The sequence below is a fragment of the Falco biarmicus genome, chromosome 1 (genome assembly GCF_023638135.1).
Source record: "Falco biarmicus isolate bFalBia1 chromosome 1, bFalBia1.pri, whole genome shotgun sequence".
In the NCBI taxonomy this organism is placed as follows: domain Eukaryota; kingdom Metazoa; phylum Chordata; class Aves; order Falconiformes; family Falconidae; genus Falco; species Falco biarmicus.
In genome coordinates this window covers 16816178-16839125 of record NC_079288.1, presented here as the reverse complement: position 1 = coordinate 16839125, position 22948 = coordinate 16816178, and the positions used below count along the sequence as shown (strand labels likewise).

Here is a 22948-nt window from a genome sequence, read left to right as displayed (position 1 = left end):
GAGGGTAGTAAGGCACTGGGACAGGTTGCCCAGAGCAGCTGTGGATGCCCCATCCCTGGAAGGGTTCAAGGCCAGGTTGGACAGGGCTTAGAGTGACCTGATCTAGTGGAAGGTGTCCCTGCCTGTGGCAGGGGGTTGGATCCAGATGATCTTTAAGGTCCCTTCTGTCCCAAACCACACTATGATTCTATGACATGCTGTCATCACTCACCTCTGCAGGGCAACAATCATAACACATCATGGTCACAACAGACCCAGCCATGCAAAGAGGTGCATTTTGTGCTGTTCTGCATCGGAAGAACAGAATTCCTCACACAAGCTGGGGGAAGGACCACAGCTCACGATTCTTCTAGTTGTTACTGTTCTCATCATCACCACTGCTATTGTTGTTGCCATTATTATTATTACTACTACTATTATTACAACAGGGAAAGGAGGTCTCTGTAAATTCTCTCATGACATTTTTAAGTATTCTACTGTTACTCTACAGGTCTAAAACCAATACCAGAGCTTTTACGAAAAATATCTGTGGCCTTTAATGTTCATTAGGCTTGGTTGTTTAGTTTAGCACAAATTTGGCTGATTCCAGAGCAAACTATGTTTTAATCTTGGGTTTACTTTCTTTTTTTGTTCAGAGAATTGGACAACGATCAATTATAATGTTACTATAGAGGTTGTTGTTTCTGTACAGGACAATGTGAGTAAGATGGCTTTGTTTTGGCCTTTAACATTAAGGATTTGGGTCCTTTAGATAAAAATAACTTACACAGAAACAGAAAGCACTTCCTGTTCTACACATGGTTTTTAAAACTGTCAGACCCAAGATATATGATAGATATATGTCTTGGGTATCAATGCCTGCTTTCTGTCTTCACACAATTTTTCTGTTGTATTTATACTTTTCTGCAATATAGCAAAATACCCTCTAAGCAATGAAGACATATGTTTCCATGAATCTACCATCTAAAGACCCTTAAAAAAATTATTTCAACAGCACCCTGTAACACTGATACACTGATTCCCATATTCAAGAAAAAAACACTTTTGTAAATAACACTGTTAAAAAGTAAAGGTAAGATCAAATCAACATTTCTCAGGGAAGACAGTTACAAATGACACAAAGAGGTGAGCATTCATATATATATATATGTGTGTGTGTATAAAAATAAAAACTGCTTATATAAACAACTCATGGGAACATACTTGGCTTCTCTTCACTGATCAAGAAAATATATGCCTTAAAAAACTTTTGATCTAAACTGAAGTCTCCCTCCACAGGTACAGGAACCCTATCAATTATTATACTGTGTGGGACAGCCAGGATAAATGCCACTCACTGATCACAGTTGAGAAGGGAAATATACAAACAGAACTGAAGGAATGTGACTCTTCAGGCATTAAACCTTTTCATAAGACATCCAGTGTTTTTACTTCAAACCAAAGAGACCAAACTGCTCCCTCTGTGCTGATCAGGGAAAAGGAATTCTAACAAAGCTAACAAAAATGTACAAAAAAACTCTAGATGATTTCCAGATCAGACCTGTGACAAACTGAAACCACTATGTTATTTCTTGCATGTGAATGTCAGTGAAAACAGGAATACCAAACCCAAACTGCAGATTAGAGTTTAGGTTTGGGTTTTTTGTATTTGTTTTGAGAGGTGCAGGTGGGGTGCATTTAACATATACTGAATAACTTTTGGCTTGTGGTTAGGCAAGTCTTTTGAGACTTTATATACAATAAAGTACTCTGACTAAAATCTGGAAAATTACCTCTTAAGGCTCTAGCTGTACAGCATCAATAGAAATGTGGTGCCAGCTAATGGCTGCAATAACTGTCTTCATCCCTAGAGAATAATGGATGGAAAATATATCAATATGAGGAGTGGAAGGGCCAGAGAAACTGAGCAAGCACTAGTTATCGGACACAAAGATGATGCCACATGCATGATGTTATCTGTGATAATCTTTGCTTAGGGCCCAGGGGGTGGGAAGGATATTCTTTATAGAGAAGAAACTATCCATCAGGCCATATTCATAATCATCAATGTTGCACTAAGTAAGCATTTTTGGAGAAGGGTTGAGGAAGCACTGATGTAATAGAAATCAATGAAATTCAGCTTTTCGCATCTATTGTTTAGAGCAAAGTAGAGGGGGGGAAAGCCTGTACATCACTTTCGTTTCTGATTGTTCAATCATATGCAGTGTTCAGAAAAAGGCTCTGAAGGAAATCTTAAGTGAACCACAATAAAACACATAACTATTTAAAAATCTATTTTAAATCCACACCTTGACAATCACAATTACCAAAGGAAACACATTTTTATCGTAAGCACCAAATGAATTTTTTTTTTTTTTTAGTTTGGCCACGTGAGTACTTAAAACAGTGCAGGATGCAAAATTACTGTTTAGCTTTATCTTCCTCTTGATGCAAGTCCTTTCTTCGCAAGATGGAGTTGGCTCAAGTATAAGAACAGTAGAGAACAGAATGCCCTAAGAAAGTTACTGACATGAGTTCTTTGCAGACTGACACTATACCTTTCCTTAGCAGATATTTGAAAATGAGAATACTATCTAGGGTATATTATAGGGTACCCTGGTAATTTTTCTACAATACCTACAGTATGTTTTCCCTTCAAGCTCAAGCACCTGTCTTAACTTCAGACACCAAGACGGGAGCACCTGTACACAAATAGAATGTGATGGCTCTCTGCCATTCAGGTCAAATCAGCACATTTCCATCTAATCACATGCAGAAAAAAAAAAGATTAGTACTATGTAAAATTTGCTCAAGAAAAATCAGGAAATGCAGGAGTTAAACATTACAACAGCAGCATGAACTTGACCATGTTCTACATCCTGAATATTTTATAGTATATTTATTACAACAATATATTAACCACAAAAATAAAAACAGAAAGACAAATATTACTCATGTGCAACACAGCTGCATTAGCATTTCTGAGGAACACCGAAGCTCAGAATTTCTGACACTGTTTTTAACAGTACATTCTGCATTTAATTTCTATGTATAAATAGTCAACAAAGTGGATGAGAGCTTCTGCTTAATTATGTTTGGTTTTTAGCTGTTTCATTGAAGTTCTGAGGCTCCCATGCCACTTAGCTGATATGGATGGAAGATGTGATTTTCACATCATCACCAAATCTTCTTGAAAAAAAGACTTTCTATGCAGTGGTTTACACAGTAACAGGAATGTCTTCAAAGAGCCAGTGATCCTCATTTGGGTTTTTTGACCTTTTATGCCATCACTTCTGACCGAAAGCAGTCAGATAACACAGCTGAGAATCTTCTTCATGATGAAAAACTCTCTGGGCAGCCAGTGACATTCTCACTGCCACTGTCCAGCTGAGGTGCACCAGGATGGGTCCAGATGGACTGTGGGCAGACTGTCCCACAGAGCAGGGATACTCCAATAATAGAAACAAAGAGGCCTATAAGACCTTTCACCAGGCCTCCTTTTCAGCGATTTCTACTTTCCCAATTTAAACTGACATTGCCCTTTCCTAAATTAAAAAAGAAAAAAAAAAAAAAACCACCAAAAAACCACCCCAGCAGCACCGAAAGAGCGAAAGAGCGAAAGAGCTCAGTTGCTGGCCAGTTGGCTGACTATCAAAAATCTATGCAGCTAACTAGGTAGCTCGTTTACATCACATTTCAAACACATCCGAGTAACTTAAGCCTCTAAAGATATACTCTTATGTCGAAGAGATTTCAGCACATATGAAATCTGAAAGCTCAGACAAAAGCTTTTCTGCAGCCTTCAACATGCCAGAGCATAACACCCGCTCGATAGCATAAGCTATTAAGTGAAACAACTAAGCTTCAAAATGCTCCAGACAACTCTTCACCAGCACAGGTCCAAGAAATCCATTCGTCTAGCAAAAAAGCACGTATCTTTTTGCCCAGTCACACCCTGTCACTGTCCATAGGCAAGCTGGGCTGGAGACAGGGGCAGGGCTCTGGCCACAGCAGCTCCAGACGCTTGCTACATCCTGCAGCTTTCCAAAATGCCCAGTGCAAAGCGAGGGGTGTCTTTAAATGAGCTTTAGAACCCCAAAACCAGAACAAAGTTTCAGAATGCCTTGAGCTTCTCATATTAAAAAACACAGCCCAGCTGGAGAAGCACACTGTGAGTAGTGACATTTCAGGAGTTTGGATTTTCAAATATTTTGGTAAATATCTCCAAAAGCTTTATTTTATCCTCTTTAAATTCCACCGCTGTCCCACAAAAATGCACTGCAAATTGAAAGTTATGGTCAGGAATAGGATACCCCTGTTCCTCAAAATAAAGTTTAGTGGATTAATTTTTAAAAACAAATTGCAGTATCATTTTTTAAAACAACAACAAACCATAACTGGAATTAGAAGAGCACAAGAATTGTCAGAATACACACTTAATGGAGTTTTTTTTTTACTTTTGATCTAAAATAAAGCAAGGCTTGTACCCCAATTCTCCGTGGTGGGATAAAAAGGAGGAGTGAGGAATAGAAGGACATAGACAACCCTTTTCCCGTTTGGCTCTCATCACCAAACCCCAGCAGAACCCAAGTATCTTACATCCATGTATAGGAAGAAACTGACACCTATTGGCAACTTTAATATTACTGCATAAAGCTGCTTTTCAAACTATTACAAGAAACAGCTTCTCCTAACTAGATTTTTCTTTTAATACACAGATAATATAAAAAGATAATAAAACTTTCCCAACCGTGAATGAAAATACATCCAGAAAATTTCAGACACTGACAATAAAACTGTGACCCTACTTAAGTAAATTATGATCCCTCAGTAACCTACAGATTTTAAGAGCTTATTCTAATTGATAAACAGTAGCGTTAGTCACTAACTTCTTGGATATTTTTTTTTTCTGGGGTGAATCCTGGGTGTTTAGCATTACAACATACACAATCTTGGGAACAGGTAAATGACACGCTAATCCTAACCACGTCCTGTGACAGAGCAGAGCACAAGCAGTAGAAAATACACCGTTTTTCTCTACTACCATATCAGTTACTGTGCTACAGAAGTTAAGGCAGCAAAGGGACGCTTACAGTAGAGGAACAGCTTTTGGAGAACACCTTACCCATTACAATCTGTTGCCTTCTATTAAGCAGGAAGTTGTAGGGTACAGAGGGATAAAGGGGACTCTGAGCAAACTGTTCCTTCATGCTCAAGATACATGTGAAAGCAACTGCAGGCAAATACCTGCCTATAGTTTTTCTACTGTAACACTTCATTGACCTGCTCAAGCTCTGGGGCCTGCTAAAGTAAGGACACATTACAGAAAACAAAGGCCTAAGGAATCACTATTGACGCCTTTGCAAGCTGCTGCTTATGTATAAAAGCTGAAACTCAAAACCCGAAACTTCTGCACATATTTGTGCAAAACGAACAGAAGAATTTTTCAGCTACTTATGGATGTCAGTGTAGGTGCTCCTCCCAACAGTGAGAAACTAGTTAAAGCAGTGATAAATATGCAAAAGAGCCAAAGATTCACAGCGCAACATCTGCGTTTTTTTTGAAGCAACAGATTTCCTTAAACTCAGAATGAGTTCATGGAGACTTGCTTCGAGGATTTAGAAATAAAAACAAAAAAACCCACACTGTTTTATCTCATTCCACCACTAGAGCAAGAAGACTGAACCAATTAGTATACATACTTGTAACGAAGAATTTTTTGGTGAAAGTACAGCTGTCAAAGGCAGCAATTTTCTCTTGCAGGACTACGACGAGTATCCTGAAAACACAGAAATAGAATGTGTACTTTAAACATTAAATGCACTGGTTTAAAGATTCAATATCTAAATGTAATTATTTCAAAAGCATCAATATAGAATCTACAGTGATAAACTGCCAGGTTACCAATACGTGGCAGTTATTGAGGATTCTCTCTCATCCCAACCACATAACCTTCATTTCAGGAAGTACACAGATCTGATACAGAACAACACAGCATATTTATGATATACCTCCTGCAGTAAAAGCTCCATTAAAAAGAAAGAATGGAATTGCAAGGATCCTGAATTACTTTCAATGACTCAAATAACAATCAAATCAACAATCAGTAGAACACAAGCTAAATTTGAAATAATCCCATTGCCCACCTCATTGCAAATTTATTAAACCATCTTATTTACTAAAAGCAGGGGGTGGGGGATGTTCTCATACCAAGAACACCAACAAACTAAAACAGTTGAGAGAAGCAGAATCTGTGTCAATTAGCAAAGTTACAGGTGTATGTTTATGTATTCACTTGTACATGTACACGCTTTTATTGTAAAATACCTGTTCATTACTTGAAATAAAGAACAAAAGCCACGTGATCACTATGCATGCAATACTGCACTGTCTAATCTAAGAGAGGCCAAAGATGCAAACTGGAAAGCGAAGCATCTTGAAAGCTTTAGAACTAGCATACATCTTCTCCTACACTGACAGCTTCCCAAAACAAAGTTCTTAAACTCTTGAAATGAAAGAATCACGTAGGAGGCCAACAAATAAACAGATAATAACCTACTAGCTATCTGGAACATTTGGCAATATGACATGGTTAAGAATCTGATTATTCTCTCATTAGGAAAAATATTAACCTATATTTTTTAACTGGCTGACAATGTGGAGCATTATTAAATGCTGTTCCATTAGTTTTAATTGTAAAGCTTATGATGTGGAAAAAAATAATCACATCTCTCAATTAAAAATACACACTTAAATGTTTTATCTGAAAATTATGATTACATATTACAGTATAGGATAATAATCTTTAAAACGATGAATTACATCAGTCTCAACAAACATCCTTGGGTAAAGGGTGATGCTTATCTTCCATCAGTGTGAAAACCAGCTAATAGCGCCTCCTTTTTTTTTTTTTTGTCCTATTTTTAACTGCTTAGCCACAAGAACACCTCCTCCTTAGCCCAGGAGAGCTCACTACCTCTAAGACTCTTTGGTGAAGGACTACACTAAAATCAAAACATACACCTTACCCACGTGTTGCTGATGTTTTCAGACACATAAGTAAGTTTTTAAGTCATTATTTCCACCTAGAAAACTGTACTAATGCTCCTCCAATAGGCATGATTTATCCATGTGTCTGCGATTTAATATTGCTATTATTTTTACCAACACGTTTGTGAAATAACGTAGATTGCACCTGTAGCTCCCAAGATGACTCCTGAAGCCTGTTCAATAGGCTGGTGTAATACTAGCCACTTTCTACTTATCCAATACAGAAGCTAGTTAAAGCAGTAAGTGGTCTCTGTCTCAAATTCTTTCAGGACTCTGGTTTATAACTTCTCGCCCTGGGACTCTGTCATGGCACTGTTTATCAGTATGCCTCTATCTAGAAACAAGAAGTACAAATTCTTGGAACGAAGGCAGAAATCCATGGACATTTTTGGATAAAAGTCTTTCATATTCACAGATTTGCAGACCCAGCACGGGAAGCACATGTACGCTTTCAGAGCAAGCAGCTGACTTGCCAAAAGGAGAGGGCAGAACACGTAGCTCAAAAAGAGGGATTCAGATGTGTTAAGTCATACAAGAAATGAACATACGATTTCTTATTTGCTCGTAGCACTCTCATTGTGAAAAAGATGCTTCCCCACCCCCTTCTAATTTACAAATCTCTATTTTTAAAAGTTATAAACTCTGCATGTATAAATGAATGTTAGTTTTGGACAAATTAATAGTTTTAGATAAACGCCTTATCTTCCAATTGCTTAAACTGCATGGGAGAAAACAGCAGAAAATGTATCAGTTCTAACTTCTTCCACAAGGCCTAAAAGAAAGTTAACCAATGAAAAATGGAAAGACTTTGAATGGACGCGCAAATTTAATGTACATATAGAACACCTATGTATATTTGATTGTACTATTTCCCAATACTGTAGATTTTTGTTTTTTACTCTTTGAAGATGTGCTGTCTTTCTGTATAAATGAAACCTACCAGTTGGATGATTCTAGACTATAAATACATAAATAATAAACAGTTCTCCCTTCTCCAACTCAAGTTTTATTTTTAAATTCAAATTTTGGACTCCATTAGTCTACAGTACAGTTAACGCACCATAAGCACTGCACTTGGCCACATTTAATGCATTTTCAATCTGAAACAGTGAGCTTTCCTTGGATAACAACAGAATCTGATATGTTCCAGAAAAGCAGCTACCCTGGATACAGCCACACAGCTTTGAAGTAGCTTTTCCATTTTTACCACTTAGGAAAAGAAACATTAGCACCTGGAAAGACTTTCTAGTTGGGAGAAACTTTGAATGATGATTTGCCTTTTGACTGTTTTTACAATTGGATTTTTCTTCTGCTAGGAGGCCAGACTGGAAAGATTTACTATCATCACAGTGTACACAAGGGAACTTTAAATTTTTCAAGGGACAGTTGCACAGATAAGTACTGAACTTCTGACAGCTTTTAAAGGAACAGTGACCTATTCTTAGCACAAAACCACTTCAGTGGAGCTATTTTTTTATATAATAATCACACCTACATCCTATAAGAAGCCGATTGACAGGGATAACAGAAACTACCATCCTTTACTATTTTAAACATTCATACATCAAAGTATCTTCCTCATTATTAATTAGTAGTGGTATTAAAGGTGGTTCTTCAGTAGTACTACTGTTCTTCTGTAATTTCTACTTGACCTCATGTAGTCAATCTTTAGATTTTGATGGTACAATGACAGACAAATTAAAACCTTTGTGGCTTCCAGGGTTGGGGTTTTTTGAATTATTTTTTTTTCCCCATCCGATCTCAAACACTGCTAACTTTCCTTAGTTGCATGAGTTTGATACAGGCTCATATTCTTCTGTGGTCTTCATATATGCAAGCATGCTACCTACTGCCATACGAAACAGGCACATAAAACGTATCATTCTGATGTTTTGTTTTTAAGGATTTGTGTTACTATGCCACCTTCCTTACTGAAGGACCATCAATTCCAGCAAACACATACTGCCACAGAAATGCAGAATTTCTTCATTCAGTGCTCTACCTTTCACATGGCAATCATATTCAACAACTTCCATAAGTCACCTAAAGACATTAAATGACTAAAAAAGTAGTAACTGGGTGGAAGGAAGCATTCAAGTAAGCAGCACAACCATGGACTTTGACCAAAGTCAGTGCATCAAATTCTGTCACCAGGAGTGCCAAGGGATCATCAAGATCCCCATGTAGGGATCCTGGATTTTCTCTTCTGTCTTAAAAAGATCCAGTAAATACAAGGGTGTTCAGTTTTGTGTGTCTTGGAGAGATGAAGATCTAAAGTTAATTCTGGATTCTATGGAAACAGATTCTATTGTGATTGAACCCGACGATGCTCAGCCTTCTAAGCATTTTCCCTCAGAAATTAGGTGACATTACCCCAACTAAGAGATGCAGCTTTGTTATTTGACTCACAGCAACATTATTTCCTGTAAACTACAGCCTGCACACTACAAATTTTTTGGATGCACAGGAAGGCAATATATGACAGAACAACAGAACACTAAGGGGAGACACAAACTCTTTAGTGCTCTATACTATTTAAACTCTTGATGATCCCATTTCTCCATCTGTAGGTGGATGATAGTGGTTTCCAATGTTTCCTGCTCACCCTCATCACAACCAAAAGAGGCTTACATGATTTCACATGCAAAATGTTTTGAGCTTTTTAAATGAAAGCCACTGGAGAAGCATATTGTCATATTCAAACTGAAATATTACTTATGAGGTGGAAAACTAAAGCTGTGCTTACAGGAAAGTCAAAATAATAAAGTCAGGGAGAAAATACACCAGAAGTTGTATTCGTTACCGAAATTTTACATGTCCTAACACAGAAAGAATGTATAGTAAACATCCTTACCTTTTATTGCAATGCAGATCGTAAATAGGAGTTTTGAACTGTATGGACTTGACCATTTCTCCTGTTCGCAAAGAATAAAGGTCCACACAGCAGTAAGGTGGGCTTGTGCTAAAATGGAAAGATTTTAATGGGAAGAAGGATTTTTAGTAAAATTATTTCAAAATTATTTCAGTTGCCCCATATTATCTAGCATGCTAAATGAAAAATCCAGCAGTCTGAGCAGAATGCTGGAGAGCAAAGGGTTAATATAAACATTCTACATTAAGGCAAGGTATGATTAAAATTGAATTATGATATCCACAATGGTCAAGAACCTGTATTGTGCAACTAATTATCATGCACTTAAGTTTCCTGTGTCACAAATAAAAGTTTGGAACAGCAGTTCTGACAGGCAAAATACAAGTCATTTGATAAGCATGAAGTTTTAGACTACATTCAAGTTATTTAAAAAATATTCCGCAGAGTAACACTTTCCTAAAAGGAGTACTTACTTTACTCTATGCAACAGCTGAAACATATGACTTGATTTGATAGAGACACATTACACAGAACTTAGATTACATCTCTGATGGACTTTTGTTTGAACTATATAGATCTTTTCAACTGCTTTGTGTCACTTTTATCATTTTAATATAAATAAAACTCTCAAGGCCATTTCTTAATAAAAAGGTTTGCTTTCTTTTGAGAGGGAGAAAGTGCTGAGTGTTCCGATAGGGTTGAGGAAGGTAGTGGTGGAAACCATTTTACAAGCTGAGGAGAGGCTTTGATGTGGCAGCTCTTTTCCATAACACCTTTTTTCCCCTCCAAGAACGCATTAAAATGTTGGCTACTTCTAGGTCAACGAATATGAAGGAGCACAAATTGCCAGCTGTACAAACACATACTAAGTATTGGTAAAAGAGGGTGTTTCCCCTTGCCCATATCTGTTTTATTTTACAGAGTTTAACACAATTCCTGACACAACACTTGTCTTTTGGATCTGCTCAAGCTGCTTGAGAATTTTCTGGAGAACTGGAGTAAAAATGCCAACTGTTTACCTCAGATGCCTCAAGATAATAAAAATATTACATTCAATAAGTATGCAGCAGAGAAACAATATAAAATATATGCACAGAAAGACAACTGTCAAAGAAATAATAGAAAAATAAGTTTCAACATTTTGCCTACTGAAATTCTTCCCAAAATATACATTTTTCTAGGCACATACCTAAGCTAATAACTAGAGGGTGCTATTTATTACTTTTAAGCACTTCAAAGGCCCTTCAAAAACACTTAGAACAGTGAGACTCAAGTCTCATCACTTTACATTAAAAGCTCATTGCTCCTAGAAAACACAGAAAACCACAGCAAGGTCTATGTACAAACTTTTTTTGATTTAAGTACATTTACCATTTACAGGAAAATATTTTTTCGATAAAAGCGTACACAGATTCTTATTTCAAAACAGAAATCACAGAAGTTGATATAGCTAAAATCATATTAGCATAATTGATACCGATTACTATTTCCATATAAGCCTGTGGTGAACAGTTCCATTTTGACTTGACATACAGCTAACTACGTAACTACAACTAAAGAGTATGTACCTTTAGTACTTATTGCACCACCAAAATTATGGGTAATAATCCTGTCACTCACATGAATAATTACTATGTCACACCTTTCTTTTGGCTGATCATGGTAAGACCATTTGACCAATGCTTTTTTAAACCACACTGGCTAAAAAACACAACTTGAGTTCAATTGCTAATAATGAAGTATCATGGACTAGCTCAGTACTCTGAAATTCTACCTAGCTCCAATTCAAAAGTCCTCCTTCCAAATGTTATTTTTCCTTTAATTCCATGGTACACCACAATCCATGATTGGAAAATAATATGCATGTTTGGGGATTTTTTTGTTATTTTCTGAAGTAAATACACAGACATGGTCAAATACATTTGAGGATGCTCCTAGGACCTAAGCAGCAGAAACAAATGCCAATAGCCAGAAAAAGTCACACTTGTAGTCCCTTCTTGTTCCATAATGCTTGTGTTTCTGGCAGCACACACACTCAGCATTATCATGAGTCTTCAAATAGCCCATGATGCTTTCCTGGGAAAGTCCCATTTTTTTGGCTAAATGCTTTTATCCACTGACTATGAGACAAAAGGGTGGAAGCACAAGCACTTGCTCTTTTCTCTGGCAATCTTTTCAAAGGTGAAAAGGTAAAAAAAAAAAAAGTTTCAGTCACTAGAAAAGACTTCTCTACCATTTTCTTCTGGTTATTTTAGTTCCTCTCCCTTTTCAAAGCAATGGCTGTTACAAACCTCATTTGCTACTAAGTACTCTCAGTTCATTAGACACAACATTCATTATATTAGCATAATTTACATTTATAAATTCTAATACAAAAGCTGTGTACCTAAATGAGTAATGGTACAATGCTGAGATCCATAATATCACTTTCTTTTTTGATCAAGCCTCAGTAACATAATTTCAAGTTGCTGGGGGGGGGGTGGGGGGGGTGGGGGGGGGGTGGGGGGGGGCGGGGAATAAAGATCAAGGATTTTCATTCATCGTTCAATGAAGATCAATTCTTCTAGAACAGGAGAATGAGGGTTATAGCTACATATCTAAGGATTCATTTCTCTGTCATGGCACTTGAAGAACAGTAACAGTACCTTGATTAGCCTACACTACTCATAAGCAATAACAAGAGCTATCCTTCCCTCCTTCATTTCAGTGATGTCAAAAGCTTGGGCTCAGTGGTTTGATATATTTTCCTCACCCAGCCTCTGATATGCAATGGATTCTATATCGACCCATTTTAGTGTACTAAATAAACAGAAAAATAACACTTTGTCCTTTCTTTCTCCTCTAGAGGGAATTCTCCCCCAGGTTAGTTCACCGAAAGGGCTTGGTGAAAGGTCTAACAAGCACGGAGGCAAGAATGGAAGTAGAAGCAAATGAACTGAGCGATAAAAGATGTGCAACAGGGCTGCAAAAGCTAGAACTGGCTTGCCACCACAGAGTTGTAGCACAATGCAGCTTTTTCTAACACTTATGACCCCCACTGAACTACTCCTAATACCCAATCTTCTTGAAACAGGGAATTCAGGGGTTTCTATGGCCCACACTGCAGAAGTCAGACTCAATTACAGTGTTCCCTTTACATTCTTCAAGTTAAAAATCTAGACTGAGTCCTAGGTACAGGTTTCAAAAGCTAGACATCTTAACTTCTTAACTCCTTATTTAAGGAGAATTAGAACTCAAATCAATCAAGATCAAAAGCAGAGAATGAATGTGTTTCCCCTTCTTCCATAACATTCACACCACATATGTCACATCATTATTCTGCTATGTGTTACTACATAGCAGGAAGATTTACACTAAGCAAGATTCCCCATTTAAATACAAAATAAAGTTACTGTGTTCAGTAAGACAAAGCATTATCATCAATAAACATCCTGGAGTCCTTTGGAGGGTCTCTAGAAAAATTCACTTAAGAAAAATGCTTTGTTCTTGATTTTCTTCACTAAATTATCAAATACACACATATTAAATATTAAAAATAAGAATGAAAAATAACATTTAGTGTCATGAATATATTTCAATTTCAGAAAACCATAAGTATCCAAACTACCACAGACCACCACCAAAACCACCAGATTGCAAGAAAGTGCCCCACAAACTTGCAAAAGCATCCCTTGACAACTGGAAGTTCTCAAAACCTTAGAATTGCACAAAACTAAAATTACTGCATCCTGCTCTATTTCAGGAGTAGTCATGCATATTCATTTAATCAGAGGATTATATAGACACTGTAAGTAAATGTTCCTGAAATATACTAGCTGAAGGGTTATCTTAGCTTATGCTAACCAACTACCATCGTTTGGGAGAAAATAAAGCAAGGAGACTTTTTTCTCCTAATAAACTGTGGGACTGAAGGTTCACAGACGTCTCGTTGGTGAGAAGGGCTCCAATCACATTTCAGTGTACCAATGATGATTATGTAAAGGGGAGAGATTAAGACAGGAATGTGAAAATACTGGTTTTTGCAGTTTGGTAAAAAAGTGAAGTCTGTCACAAATAAAATTCTTGCAAATTACTCCCACATATTATTGACAAATTTTCATTATGTATCTTGGTTTTTAAAATAGCTGCTTAATGCAGAGATATCAACAACTTTTTCAAGGGCAATAGACACATTCACCAACAACTTCAAAATGTTAGCATTAATAAATATACAAATATACTCAGGCTCTTGGGTCTTCTTCTATTTGACTGTGGCAGTGCAGGAAGAAAAATAACAGATGCCTTGTACAGCTGGCACTTGACTACATCTGTGCTTATGCATCACGACATAACTATCACCTCTTCACAGATTTGCTAGCTATGAGTCACACAATTTGTAAAAGCTCTGTATAAAATGTTTGCATACAGAGACAAATACAGTGTGCAAAACACACACACTTTTTATATGAAAAAAAAAAAAAAAAAGGAGAAGACTAATGGAACTAACACAAGGCCAATTTTTTCTGTGCCTTATGTTACTCTGCCTGCTCACAAGTGTTTACTTTCCTCCCTGCTGCCTCTCCGCACTCTGCCCCATGATGAACAACATCCCACTCAAAGAGAAAATGGACATCAATTACAAAATGGTCTCATGAGTCCAGACACGGGGCAGGGGGGAGTGAGTTTGAGATGCATAAAATTGAAATAGAGCTTTTGCTGAAAAAGCTGACCACCAGGCCTCCATAAGGCATTCTTTATATGAGGCATTTTTCAGTTAAATGTGACATTTAAGAAAAAAAAAAAAAAATCTCAGGATGGAAGCTGTTTGGCCAACTTAGTGCATCATTGTGTATTTTAAACCATCTTCACAAAAGATAGGGCTAGAACCTTCAGAAAAACGAGATCAAGGGAAGCATCTCCACCTATCTATTTTTTATTTTTCTACATATATACAACACAAGCTTGACGACATACACAATGATGTCACTTGGGCACAATGACAGAAGTTATGGCATCATAACACATTTTAGATGGCAATAAAATTGCTAAAATAATAGGTACAACCTTTGTACAGGATGTTGTTAAAGTAAAAATATTTTCTATCACCTGTAGTCCTTTATACAGGCTTTGCACATTTCTTTTGGAAAACTGTCAGTCAATTAATTACTATTAACAGCCAATGTTAACATATTAGAATGACAAAATGAATGAAAACTTTAAAAAAAGGTGAAATTCTATCAACTTACCAATGAGATCACATGAAGAGTACACTGACTGAGCTAACAAATATCGAAAAAACTATCACTTCAAGAACATGACATTGGAGGGATTCTAAGCAATATCAGCATTATGAACAGCCTATCAAAGCTTGTCACAAAAAACTCTTCTAAATATTAGTTAACTTCAGCACCTATTGATTCAGTTCTTATGCCTTGCTGTCCTCTAGTAAAGGCAATGTAGCTGTCTGCAGTCACTACAGCATTCTCTACCCAGTCTCTTTTTGGTAACTTGACTTCACATGACAGAACAAGGGAAATAGTTTATTTCCAGCTGCGACGCATAAATTGATCCTCGTCTAAGGTGCCACTCTGTAGTATGCTGCATGTCCCTCTCGCCTGTTGGAACTGTATCACAATGGGCTCCATCTTTCTCTAATTACATGAAGAATTACATCTGCCTTGTTCTGTACCCTTACAAAGCCGTTTCCTTCTGTATTTATTCACAACAAATATTGCACATATTAGCAGCAGGTCTTCTCGTATAATGATCCCTTTCTTTCTCTTTTATAGTTTCCACATTAAAAAAAAAAAAAAAAAAGAAAGAAAGAAAAAGATTTCTTCTTCTTCCATCATGCATTGACCTTCCTGATGTGCAGGGTAACATAAAAGAGTTTTCTATAATGAGAAAAAGCATAAAAAAACTTCCACTCATCAGCATACTTGGATCTAACATGACAAAACAGTCTTTCATTTAATCACTATTTCCATTTTGATATTTCCAGGTATTATTTGGCAAGTTATTTAAACAACAGGCAACAAATTCTTATTTGAATTTGATGGGCCTGGGCTGTGTAACGGTATGAGTTACTGCACGGTACACAGGAGCAGCCTAATATAATCTCTACTGACCTCAACAGAACGGTGTCCGTTACCTTCTGAAATTAGATACAAAAAGTCCAGATATGCCAAAAAATTACAGAAAGTACAGCTGATTCTTTTATTAAAGGCTAAAATGGTATTTGTTACTGCAGCAACTAGAGAATATTGCTTCCTAGCAGCTAGAAAATGCTACTTCCATACCTTGGAGGCCAATTCTTGCTTTCCTTACACACGAGTACCAACTTACAGCAAAAAGTGCCAAATCCACACACTGGAATTACATTCCCTGGGAAAGGCTAACAACATTTAAACCTGGAGAAGTTTCAAGCCTTCTAGCACACGTTATGCAGATCAGTAGATATAACAGTTGTCACTAAACCAGCTTCAGACAGCGAGTCAAAACAATTTGACTTTTATCATACAGTTATACCATTACCACTAGTTTACATAAAAATAAAATGATGAATTAAAGAATAATAGCCAGACTTTTTTATCATGACTTTACTGTTATCTTTAAAGTTCTGTTTCGCAACAAAATTAAAATTTCAGTGTTTCAGCACTAGGTCAGGTGACTGGTTTTACCAATCTATGCTGAAGTATAATTTAGTTTTCAAAACCACAACTTTTCACTGTTCCTAAAAAATCTAATCATTAGTGTACATCTGTTATTGCACTGCATGTTCCCAGGCTTACGTTTCATTCTACTATGGCCAACCAGTACCACTCTTCATTATTCTAACGTATTCCTCATGCGATGCTTTATTTGTTTGCATGCAATGTGCAACAATTTGCATGCTCAGGAGACCCAACACAAAAAAACAGTCTTTTTTTTTTTAATTACTTTTGGTGACTCAAAAAAATGAATAGTACAATGAACTCTTACTACTAGGTCCAGCTTTAAAAACCTGTAGGATTAAAAATAATAATAATAATTTTTAAAAAATTAGATGTTTCTGTAAGCATTAAGTTGCTGGGTGCCTTAAATGGAATATAGCTTCAGAACTTATTTTACAAAAGACAGCTTATTTCATTTGCAAATCAGAGGGGACTATTACATCACCTACTCTGCTTGTCTAATGCAGGCCATTAAGTTTCACCTAGATATCTGTTCTTATACCTAGCTCAAATGCCTTACTGCAGTTCAGCCCTGATACAGCACAGCATGTCACGTACAGGGCCAGGAGACAGAAAAGTGGCAGCAAGTCAAAGGAATTGGCTGGACAAGGTATGCCCAAACGATCTGTACAGCAAGCTACTCCAGAAAGATTTTTTAAAAATTCCTCTATAAAGCATCAGATCTACAGTTAAGTTACTGGTAAAGAAAAAGCCATTTCTATAGTGGAAGGAGGACTCTGACACTGACGCAAGTACAAATTTCTCAACCGCAGCGCAGTGGTTAAGATTATCCAGTAACCTGTTCTAGCTGTGGCCAGTCTGATGCTTCACAGAAGGGGAAGAAAAGCAAAACAAAAACAGAGTACACAGTACAGAGTTAATTAATTGTATATTGGAAAAATTCCTTCCTGAACCTTTACACTGGAAAGTTGAAGCATGAGATTTGATTATGATCTTTGTAGTAATATTATTAGCATGTTGAGACCACAAAGGCAATTCTGTTCTCCTCAAGGCCCCTGAAGAAGTTTTGCTCAGATTAACAGATTTCAATACTAGAAGGATCATCTTCTCTTTCCAGGCCACGCACAAAACATCCCAGAAGCTCAAAGAAATTATTTTTTACCAAGCAACCTAATCTTGTCTTAGAAGTCTTTGAGCAACAATGAGTCCTCTATTTTTATGGTAAGTTGTTTCAACATTTAGATAATTTTATTTTTATGAAATTACTTCTTATTGCAAGACAGAATTTGTAATATTCTGCTTTTCAGCTTTATGTCTCTGTCACAACACAAAAAAAGCTCACTGCATTCACTTATCTTTTGCATAAGTCAGTAACCATCCAAAGCAATCCAGTCTAATCTGCAATAAAGTGAAAAAGACTTCTAAGCTTTAAGTTGTGAGGTTTGTTTTCCAGCCCTAGTGCATATTTGCAGTCCCCCTCTGAGCTCTCTTCAGTATTGCAGTATTCTCACTTACTTTCTGGAGAATGCATACCAGAATGAAAGCTTTAACATAAAACAAAAAAAATCAAGGATTGCGTTATTTATTCCTTAAACACCATTACAGAATAAGCTTTCATTAAGACTTTCACCAAGACTTTCATCATCTAGTGCCCTAAAGCTCCCTGGCTCTCTGCAAACCAACTTTTCACAATAAAAGCTTGAAAACTCAACTGCAAGTAAGTGTCTTACTTTCACTCATGGTACTTAGCCGATTCATTCAAAGTCAGGAAAAGCAGAGTAAGATTTCTGAGAAAGTGACACTTCCCAACAATGTGTGTGCAGCAATGAAATACAAAGCAGCAGAGACATTTTAAGTGTACCACAAATTGCAAGAAGCATGGAAGCACTTATTTTTAAATAAGAAAAACCTGTACCAATCTTAGATCCATGTTACTGAATCTAATCCTTTAAATACAAGGAAGGAAATTATTTGATATAACACTAAAATATTTGTGTTAAATACCAAGAAACACAAACTTTACTCCTGCATCTTCCTCAAATATTTTTATCAGCTTATCGGTCTAGTAAAAAAGCTCCATCTTACCCTCTTACCTCACCATCTTCAGTCTCACAGGCAAATAACAAACATATTTTTGAAAGTCATCAACTCTGCAGAAACCACTTTGTTACAGGTAAACTACAAGTCTCAGCCTGAATACCAAACAAACCCTACCCTGTTTGCTCATGTGTGGAAAAAAAAAAAAAAAAAAGATGGGACTTGTGTGATGGTGCCAAAATGACCACTAGACAAGAAGTAGTATAGCCATCTGTCTGTACAATATGCAAGTAAACCACTATTATTTTGAACAAAGGAAACATAAGAGGTCAACATGCATCAGTTTCTGTGCAACATTCTATCAGGTAGGCTAAACAGTGCAAAGAACTCGGAACAGAGGTACCACTTCTTTCAAAGCCTTTCAATGAAAATTCTTGAAAAAGATCAAAACAGTATCTAAAGCCTTGATACCTACATCTTAGCAATGCTAATGGTGAAAAAAACACATAAATAATTTCCCCTTCTACTTTTTTGATTTCAAGGATGGTATTTTGGTTCTGTTACTTCATAAAGAAGGCATTTCTTCATAGTGTAGAGTCTAATTGTTTAAACGACTCAGGAAGGACTGGTTTCTGTCTCCGTGCGTTACTCAGGTCATGGTCTGTGAGAGAACCTGAGGCTTGACATTGGTCTTGAAGGTTGTAAACCACTGCAGGAAAACTGCCAGCATCTTGTTTTCTGTCTCTGCAGTGACATAAATCCCTATCCTCAGGTGAAAATCACTACCATTTACTGCAAGGTGTGGTACCGTATAAACCTTTGTTGCTTACAGGAAAATTTGTACTATCATAATTAGCTGCCCAGGTATAAATCAGAGCAGGCAAGTGTGTTAAGCAACCATGTCATATCATAGCTATTTAAGCCAAAGTTATGTACATTTCACCTTTAGCAAAAACTGTTCTTAAGTTAAATTTCATCAAAAGGCAAAGCTTGTAACTAAATATATTATATTGCCATATGATTACAAGCTTTGTAACTCAGTTCAAAGAATAGTTAATGGTAACAGCACATTAAAATAAGCTTATTGTAAAGCAAGTAATTTCTTTGTCTTATTCTTCATATCTATCCTTATGTATATGTCACCATTTGGAAGTGGTCTTAAAATGTTCTACCCAGCCCTGTACACGCTATCCTTTTCAAGGGCAATCACATATATTTCTATAATCTGTTAACTTCTTATCAGTTTAATTGAAGAGCTATGGCAAAAGATATCTAACTTAAGTAAAACGTTTGCAACAGTCTACCTTTAGAAGATTAAAGAACTTTTTATTAAAAGCCAATTTCATGCCAGCAAACTGCTATGCTGTTTACTTCTATACTCTCCATATGGCTAGCTAAGGTAATGAATTAACATTTGGAATTCACTGATTTTGAGGAGAAAATGTAAGTTGTTTTCTGTCTACACATATTTCAGTCTCAGTTCTATTACAGATGATGGTAAGCTTCAGTTTCTTCCATCAAATCTTTTTTCATTAAAAAAAAAAAAAAAGTATTTACCCTATTTTCTGTTGGCTTCAAAGCTGGCTTCTTCCCCACTGTTTTATCCTTATTTGTCAGTTCACCAGCTGATATTTGCTGTGGAGAGTGTTAGATATACAGATCCCTGCGAAGCTGTTCTAATTACCATCCCATGAATCAGTTGTCAAGTGCCACTAGTAAGTGGCAAGGCCAGCACTCCCCTCCAGGAGATCAAGTGCATCCACTTACCATAACAATAGAGCATAATGGACATACTACACACATGCACCACAAATAGCATTTATCACAGTGGCACGAACATACAAGGCACTTCACAAAAAACACACAGCAAGAAAAGTCCTAATTCAAAAGGTTTATAATCCAAAACACACTAGAGGAAGGAGACAGGTGGTAAAGGAAAAAAAAGAGGAAACTGTGTTGCATTAATAATGCCGCAAGATGCTGGAAGACCGTATTTAATATTGACTCCCCCCCAGACAGATATCATAACTTTAGTAGACAATACATAAGTCTCATATCTGTGAAAAACACTTTCCAGCCCATTTTTAAAGTTCGGATCTGAGAATTTCAGACACATGTCAAATGCTCAAAGCAAAGCACTATGGGCCAAACCTGTAGTTATGTTGAACTGTATAGTTCCAGATGTTGCTATTTCTTTTTAAAAGGTGTGAAAACAAGCCCTTTTTTATAAGCAATATATAGAAAGTTTTCCCTTAGAAATATTTAAGAATGTTCCATCTTGTTGATAAGTACAAAATTATTACATACAAGAAAAAAGAAAACTAGTATCAGCAAATTCATCTGGAAATTAATATAGCCTTCTGTAAGAAAAAAACCCTGCATACAACTTTTCTACTACTTTAATACACTGCATCTGTTTCTTTAAAGAGATCACAATACATGAAAATTATCACCAAAGAAATGAGCTTCTAAAACAAAATAGAAAGCATATACCAGTTTTTAAACTGTTCTGAGTTTAATCTAAAAGTGCAATACAGCTATACTTAATGCTACTAAGAGATAAATGTGGGAAAAGAGAGAGATGGGAACAAAGCTTTAACATAAAAAGAGTGTCCACATAAAAGCTACTTAAAGTTGGCAGGGGGTGGGGGACGGGGGGGTTGAGGTTTGGGGTTTTTTTAAACAAATGAAGAAAATAACATTAAAAACAGACTGGTGGCTGTAGGGAGATCTACCACTCTATAAAGCTTTGCACATTCATTTAAAAGACCAAACCAGTATCAATATTAAATAATAATACCTAACATTTTACTTAGAATTGAAAGATCAAAACAAGTATAATTATGTTTAAGATATGTTTCTGTAGACAAAGAGCATTAACTGTCTCAACAAAAAATATTTTAAAAGCATATCAAGTGTTCACAAGTGATTCAATACAGTTACCTGAATTGAGTACCCACTACTCTGAACTTCACATGCAGGCGCTTTCAGGGTATCTACTCATGTAATTTTATGAGGGTTTTCTTGTACAATGACTCCTATTTAACTATGGGTAAAGGCAAGCTATTTCCACTATACAGTTTGCACAGTATCGTACACCAAATTTGTGATTAGCTGGATGCTGACAGATACAGGCTTCTCTGCTGCAGCCTCTACAACAAAAACCCTCCCCATTCCTGAAGTTTACCATAGCTCTGTCAGTGGAAAAGATGCAGCAAAATGCCTGTCACACAGGGCACAGGAAAAGAACAAGTTGAGAGAGCTGACAATTTTGCGTTAAATAAATGAAGATCAAAACATTAATGTCAATGTAAATAATAAACCAGCCTACTAAAGGGCAATGCAAATAAACATTCCCTCACCAGTTTTGCACACTGCCATCATCTGCAACTTCGGGTGAACATTCAGATGCCACTGCTGATACAATGAGGTTACCCTCAATCACATACCACAGTTCCTACGACAGGCAAAACCCCTGACAGAATGTAGAGTGAAAAGTTGTTTCCACTACTGAGGCTGTATGGGGGAAGAATCTGAAATCACAATTTTTCCTGACAATTCTGGAACAGCTGTTTTGAACTGATGGAGATCACAGAGGTTTTCAGTTCTGAGTACTTTGGACAACTATTATGTCCACTTTTGTTCAATTAAATCAATAGCTCATCTGCTTCCTATCTGTAGTTGAGGTGTCAGAAATACTGTGTCATATATCAACAAGAGGAGGAAAATTTAAGAGGTGTTACCACATACTGGTATTACTGTAACAGACAGTACAAGAACAGTACCATCAATTCAAAGAGAAAAGGGAAGGGGAATCCTTAAAAATACTAAAGTGCTTAGCAATCACCAAATTACTCTTCAGTTTTGGCAGCAGATGGCTCTTCCCACATTCTGCATTACCAGCAGTATGTAACATGTTTCTACTATTGTGTTTTCTGCCCGCAACAACATTACTCACTCTCATCATCAGAAGAGATTTTCTAGATTTGTTGCTTGTTTTTTAAATGTCAAAATGCATGAAGCTAAATAAAGCCATACAATAGCCTACAACCCACCTTTATGTACCGCAGCAAGTTGCATTATATTGCTTCATTCTATGGCATGTGGCATGCCTGTCGCTGAAGTGTAAAATACAGCACAAGCTGGCTTTTCAGCTGTGGCATGCTTTTGCAGAGAGACTAGAGTGTGACACACTTTCCACTTCACTGAGACATACCACATGTTACAAAACATAGCTGTCCCATCATATTTGGAGTTAGTTAATATAGGAAGATTAGCGGCATCTCAAGAGATTTGTTTATCTACAAAGCTTACTTGACCATAGCTATCACTGAGGGAAAGTACATCTGGAGCTCCA

The 22948-nt window shown here is 36.7% G+C and overlaps 1 protein-coding gene across 12 annotated transcripts in view; it reads right to left on the bottom strand.

The window, feature by feature from the left end:
* BCAS3 (BCAS3 microtubule associated cell migration factor) overlaps positions 1-22948 on the bottom strand; it is a 370196-nt gene that overhangs the window by 307578 nt on the left and 39670 nt on the right. For all 12 annotated transcript variants that reach the window (XM_056357251.1, XM_056357216.1, XM_056357199.1 and 9 more), the window contains exons 8-9: positions 9884-9991; positions 5682-5758 (exon numbers count right to left, since the gene is read on the bottom strand). In XM_056357251.1, coding sequence (XP_056213226.1) covers positions 5682-5758; positions 9884-9991 — 185 coding nt within the window. The remainder of the gene's footprint in view (positions 1-5681; positions 5759-9883; positions 9992-22948) is intronic.